A 7,093-nucleotide genomic window follows, 5' to 3' on the forward strand; every position below is an offset into this window, starting at 1 on the left:
GCGCGCCGCGGCACCTCCTTTGGCTCTCACTGAGAAATGCCGAGACTCTGGCCCAGCACCACGTAGCTCAGGAAGCAAAGAGCTCGTCAGAGGAGCCCCCCAGCATCCCGCATGCAGCCTCTGCTGGACGGAATATATATATAGGAAGGTATGACTCTAAGACACAAGGGATTTGAAAACGAGAGCCAGAAAAGGTCACCTGTTATGAGAAGGCTTTTCTTCAAATAGAGTTTTTTAGGGCTTCTCAAGATCAAATTTCAAAGGTTTCAAAAGGTTTTCATTTCCACCATCCTTTAGGGAAACTTTTCCACCAACTATTAGATTTCTCCATTAGGAGAATGTGTTACATGGCAAAACTGTTCCTTTTCTAGAACTGGCTTTATTAATAAAAGTCAGACACTGTAATCAAGCAGAAACCTTTAGCTCTGTTTAAATACTGTATAAACTTGCAAGTACAAGAACTGGAGAAATAGAGTTTGCCTGTCACACCTGTGGTTCTTACTACTTCTTGCAGATCATTGACAATGGAGATTAATGCAGTCAGTATCAATCTAGCCAATAATTTCACTTTGAAGGGCTGGAATAGCATTTGAGTTTCAAACACTGCAGCAGATTTGTTTAGAAATAATTATTTTAATGGATTTGTTTTTAAAGCGTGAAAACATTTTTACAAGACAGAGTTAATAAACACTTATTACAATATTTAAATTGGGCTTAATTTAATTTGATATTGTTCCCTTAATTTAAACAATTACAGCTAGCTGTAACTCCTCAAATCTAGACTAAATAATTCATGATTATCTCTGCTGGTGAATATATCCTTCATATAAATGTGGACAATTAGAATGTACCCACTTAGTCATTGTCAAGCCCTGCAGAGATGCAGAAGGTACAGCGCATGCTGGGAACCACTGCGTCAGTAATAAAGACAAGGGCAGCTGCAAAATGTTCCAATTTATGCAAATTAAAACATTTTCATGGAAAATAAATAAGCTCGATTAATTTTACTGAATGGTTCTTGACAGATTATCTCCATAACTCTGAATTAGCAGCCTTTTCATCAGATGCACCTTGTTGTTATACCGTGATGTACGTGAAAGGAAGAGCTGCAGCTAAGTGCTGCGGTTTGCTGGCCTGCCACTGATGAAGTCCCACAGACTGGTAACTCCACCTGCGCCTGCCACCAAACGTGAAACCACGAGTGGAAGCAGGGACACAGGGGTGTGGAAGAATCAGGGCTTTACGGTTCATCTGTCACCCAGGGTCCCTGAGCGTTCCTGTAAGAGGTCAGGCCACGGATACATTCGGGAAGGCATTGAAAGCCAGCTTGGTTAGCGCTGGGGATGAGGGGCGAGGAAACCAACGCTATCGGGTTGGCCTGCATTCCTCTGGCTGTTTCCCCTACTGACCCTCGTTGCAAGACTTCTCAGGGTGATTTGATTTTCCCTGCTTACATCTGTTTAAAAGCTGCGACAGGCTGGCTGCTCCTGTATAAAGCAGCTGCAGTGAAGCTGAGGATGAGACTCACTGCCTTTAGTGCTAAATATAAGTGAAAACACGAACTGTGCTGAGGTGCAAGACAGACCGAAGAGAGCTCACATGTGCTGTACTCCTTTTTGATTCAGCATCTGTTCTTACTTGCTTTGATTTAATTCTGAGAGTTTTCTGGAGGCATTCATTTCCATGGAAACCTTTGAATAAAAGTTTCCTTCTCTCTTTTTGTTTTCAGATTAAGTTTGGAGAGCCATGCCACAGCCCAGCTACACTGGGATATTCTTTGTCCCCCTTCCCACAGGGCGTGAAAAACCTAAGAAACGTTTTGGACGGAATCTGTGAGACTCCTTTTGAATCAGGCTATATTCAACAGTTACTCCGGTTTACCTTGGGCAGGCACTTCATTTGGCACGGCAAAACAGGGACGGGAGCATGCATGGAAGTTTTAAGTGCATCTTAACTAACAAAAAAGGCATGGCCCCATTCCTACAAGCAAAACAAGTTTAATGGATTGTTCCTAACAAAAAAAACACTGGCTTGAAACCTGATACAGCTCTGATGACTACTTTTTGCTCGGTGACATTCTTATGTCCTAATTCTTAGGAATTAGGATGGTAGAACTGAAGAGAAATTACTTTTAAATCTATTTCTCTTTCAGATCTTGTTAAACTATCACTACCAAAACCAGATAGCCCATAATGAAATTGTTCATTTATAAGAACACACCCTTGACCAGTGTAATTGCCAAGCAAGGTGTATAACTGCAAAGTTAGAGCTTTCTGTTCAGCATTGCTTTTACCTGATTATCCAGGGAATTCCAGAAGTTGTTCCTTTAGACTGATGTTAACCTTCATAAGTTTTTACCATTGACATTAAAAAATGAAAGCAAAAGCCACAACTTACCTCATCATAGTATTTGTTAGTATACTGGTAGAGTTGGTGCAGAGCCACAAGCGTATTTAAGGAATCGGTATGTGCCTGTTAAACAACACAAGCGGGCAGCAAACGTGTCAAAATACGATCACAGACAGCTGAAAGTTATGCACATGCACAACTGTTGGATACAATATACAAGATTTCCAAATGCAAGCTCTGCATCCTGTAACTTTTGTTAAATGACAGTTGGGGCAGAAAAAAGGGGTGAGAAAACTTTTGTTTGGTGATTTTTAGATCAAGACTTTCCCGCTGGTGTTTTTCCAGCCTGCCCACAACTCTAACACTGGAGGTGGAAAATATTTTGAACTCTGAACGTCAAACCACAGACTACAGCTCAAACATCTGTTAACAACATGGGTATGTATAACTGAAGCATTTACTCAGTACAATCTACGTATTGTTGAGATATTAAGCATTGGTTCTGTCACTGTCATGGCTGTTTGAAATCCTTTCTCCAGCTCTTTTTATCTCTTTGAATTTATTCACACCTCACTACAGCAAAGGTGTAACTCATCAAGATCACGAGCACATGTACGTTTGGAAAAAGCCATCTGAATCATGAAGATGGAAAGAGAGAGAGACAGAGAGAAGAAGGACTTCAAATGAAGCAGGAAATAACCCTTCCATTACCTCTTCCTCTCTTCCCCCTGACATTTAACTTATTTAGTGAATGTGCTCTACCTGTCTAAACAGATGTTTTTCATTCAAACGTATAGGATTCAAGTCTCTAGCTACACCTTTGGTCTTTTAAGTTAGTTAAGAAAATGAAGAATTGCAAAATATTGCTACTGGCATAAATGATTACCCAAGGCATAAAGCAGCAGAGAAACATCCATCTTTCCTTGCTCTATAAAAGTCACTTCTAGAGCTGGTCAAAATTTGCAATGTTCGATCACTCCTTCCATAATAATTTTTATCATAATTTATCATGTAAGTAGAAAGGATCAACATATTCTGCTGATGTTAAAACATTCTACTGAATTTACTTTTAATCACCAAACATTTTAATTTTATATACATGTCTATTTGTGTAATAAATAAAGTGAACTGGAAAATGAAATGTCACTGCAGATGAGTTTTGTAGTGAATGACTGAAAATAGAAATGCTCTCATGAGGATGTTGATCTGCAAAATGTTAGGTCCTAAGGTCACTGAAATAAACAAACCACAAAAAATTCCCCAAACATCCTCCTTACGCTAGAACTCCTCAACTAAATTAAGCAAATGAGCAAACCAGCCAGTAAGTACACTGTCTCTTTGCTCAGGCTAAACAACACCTTTTAAGATTGGCGAGAGCCTCTGCTGGTTCTCCAAGTTAAATCAAGTGCTTTGAAGGCACGAGCCTGCTCTAGCTAAGCTGAGCTGCAGAGCGGACAGGCTCTTTCAAGACTGAAGCAGGTTTTGTAGTGTCCTTGCTCCACCACTCTCCAACCGGAGTCCCCAGCTAGTGACCACCCCCCTCTGCTCTTCTCCATGAGAGGTAACCCCCAATAACCTATAAAGCAAAAAGTGCCACTGAGCGAGTGAGCACATGGTGAGCTTCTCACACGCAGCATAAAGCAGAAGTATTGCCCTCGTATACACAGCTCTAAAATAGGCTATACTTAACGTACATGCTTCCTCTTTCATTTCTGGAATCTAATTTTTGTTGTGGTAGCACTCTGAATTCAGTCATTACTTGTTATCAGTATGATCAATGCTAAAAATCCTCTATATGCTGTGGAGAGAAAACACAATTCAAGAGTGCTATAATTTTTCCACAATGGATGTGAAAAAATCCAAACACTTTGCTCTGGCACCTACATCACTCAGATAGATTAGTGATGATAACCATTCTTGGTTCCATTCAATAATCAACATTTCAAAGGGCTAAAAGGCATGACTACACTAAACAGGAGCATTTCAGAGATTTATGAAATAACTCATTTGATGTTTGCACGTACAAAAAACCCACTTGTTGAGTTAGAAAGAGAAGACAAAGAAAAACTTGGCTCCAATTTCAGGACAAGAAAATGGAATTTATTCTTACCCTAGAAATCTCTGCTAGATGGGTATTCATGTCTTGGTCACTAACTGGCACCATCTGACGAATACCTTTGTAGTAACTGCAACAGATGAAAACAGACTTTCAATTAGGTGAAATACACCGTGGTTTTCTGGTAATTCTGTCTTTCAATTTTGCAATTATTTTAAACATTCCTAATAATGCAGGAGATGCTCTACCACAACAGACCAATGATTCCTTTAGTAATCCTGCCTTCCAACAGTCATTAGTACCTTCACAACAGAGGCAAATTGTACCTGATTGTACAGGGCCGTACCACAGGAAAGAAATCTATTTATAATTGCAGCCGATGATTATTTTAGGTCTTCAAACTTTTCAAGTCATCAGCTAGCAAGAGTTTTGTCCTGCAGCAGATCTTCCATGGTATTCACAGAATTACCAATTAGTAAATGAATAAAGTCAGAGATGGAATAGAAAAAATGTGTTTCTGAAAATGTTTTCAGGATTTGATCTCTACTGAGTTATGGAAGTGCAGCGTTGATTAGACAGATCGTATGGGTAACAACAACCACTGCAGAAAACAGCATCATATTTTCTCCTGAATAAATCTATCCATCTGTCTGCAAAAACACAAACACGCACTGGGTCATAATGGCGCTCCATTTCAACCCTGCCAATGTCACCACCAAGGGAACGTTTTAACATTCAGGTGTAAAATTTTTAACATTTGACAGTTGACTTGGACTACCTCAGCATTCGCTTTTCCTCTTACACAGGCTTAAAGCCCTAACAACTCTGAATAAGCATAAAAAGAGTCTATACTTACTCTTCCACCATTTTCTTATAGTTAGAGATTTCTTTTGCGTAAAGTAATTTATTACTCGGAGAATCCTGAAAAATTTATAATAGAGAGAAACTTGGTTGATTTATGAACCTCTCTAGGAAGCAAAAGAAAGTCAAGAACTTAAGATCAAGCCTTTATATTCACATGCACTTGAGCTTTACAGATATTAACATTTGGATGCTTATTAACATTGGTGGAATTATTTGTCCTAAAAGGACGAAGTTTATACACGGCATTACTGTTGAGTTTTACAAATATATCAATGCAAGATGATACTAAATTATTGGTGGACATGAAATAATCAGTTCTTAAACTTGGTTTTTATAAAAGCAGTTGCTATTTTCTCTTTTTTATAAATATCAATTGGCAGACTACACAGTAACACTGACATGTTCACCAACCTGTTAAGTGGTGAAATGCTAACTTCATTATAAAACTAAAAAGAAACTATCAAGGCTGTACCTCCTTAGGGAATGAGTATTGTCTATGAGGATGCCCTTTGCCTTGTCAGGCATGAACGTAGTCAGGATGTAGAATGCAAATCACTTACTCTGCTTAATTTGTGCTCTGTTCTTGTGCAAGCATCCATGAAAGTCTGTGCAATGACTGACAAGGAAGCATCCACTACTTCATGAACATGAACATCAAAGATGAAATGGGGATTTTTCAGTATGTTTACCCAGAATCTAAGAGGCAGGCTGCAAAGCAAGGAAAAAGATAAATAATCCTTTTTACACAATAAATGTTCTACAACAAGCAAATCACATGAAATTAAGTACGGGTTTTGCATTTTGATCTCCTCACAACAGTGAAGCTTAATTTTATATTTCAACATTTATATAAGCTACCTGTCGTCTGGTTTCCATGTCTGAAAACCAAGCCTTTACATCTCTCATAGAAAAACTCATATGAGAAGAATCTCGAGTGCCCCAAAATAGCAAGAGAAGATGTCTGTGTGGTTAGAGAAACTACCTGAGTAGTATTTTATTAGATTTTGTGCTTTGACGGTAAATCTAGTCCCATTTGCCTCTTGCTTTCCTCTTCTCTGAGGAAAGACAAAAAGTAAAGGATAAATCTGCCAATGACTATCCCATAGGTAGGCTGGTTTCATTTTTGCAGCTTCTAGGCTTACAGGGAATCCTTTTGATCATATAAACATATTATCTCAATTAAAATGATTCTGAGAATTATAAATGAAATTTACTTTGACTTGTGGTAAGAGTGCCAGTACATACCTGCAAATTACACTCTCATTACTCTGCAAGTATTACTCTGTTCATACCGTACCTGTTTGTTTTCCAGATGTGAATGGTATCTTCATCCTTGATATCATGTTTTTCTGCTTGCTCATCAAGAAAGTCAAAGAAGTATTTCACAGCTGGTGGCACCACATGGTTCGAGTTGAGCACACTATGAAAGAAGTTATCTACAAACTGCTGAAGTGTCCCCTAAAAGCAAATTTAAAAAAATCTATTACTTTTACGTACTGCAGATGGGAATAAAGTCCCTGTAGTGCACATAAAAAATATGCTGGGGAAGACAGTCTGGGTTATTCCTGCCTCGGGCAAAGGCAAACCCATCTGTGGGATTGCTTTTGCTCAAGGACCTGGCTACACTTGGTGGATAATGCGGAAGGATGGGGAAGTCCAATGTGTACCTCAAAGGGATTTGATTTTGGGTGAGAATAACCAATGATCTGAACTATATGATGTTAATTGCTACATAATATTATATGCCATACCAATGATATTACAGTAAGAATCACCCAGATTAATGAAGAATGAACTTTGCTGAAACGGAGCAAAGCGCAGTGA

General features: G+C 38.8%; 1 protein-coding gene across 1 annotated transcript in view; it reads right to left on the reverse strand.

The window, feature by feature from the left end:
- PLXNB2 (plexin B2) overlaps positions 1-7,093 on the reverse strand; it is a 132,483-nt gene that overhangs the window by 1,323 nt on the left and 124,067 nt on the right. The window contains exons 31-35 of the mRNA XM_009286782.1: positions 6,567-6,727; positions 5,830-5,977; positions 5,262-5,326; positions 4,460-4,535; positions 2,398-2,472 (exon numbers count right to left, since the gene is read on the reverse strand). Coding sequence (XP_009285057.1) covers positions 2,398-2,472; positions 4,460-4,535; positions 5,262-5,326; positions 5,830-5,977; positions 6,567-6,727 — 525 coding nt within the window. The remainder of the gene's footprint in view (positions 1-2,397; positions 2,473-4,459; positions 4,536-5,261; positions 5,327-5,829; positions 5,978-6,566; positions 6,728-7,093) is intronic.

Source organism: Aptenodytes forsteri, unplaced genomic scaffold, assembly GCF_000699145.1.
Source record: "Aptenodytes forsteri isolate BGI_AS27 unplaced genomic scaffold, ASM69914v1 Scaffold166, whole genome shotgun sequence".
Lineage (NCBI taxonomy): Eukaryota > Metazoa > Chordata > Aves > Sphenisciformes > Spheniscidae > Aptenodytes > Aptenodytes forsteri.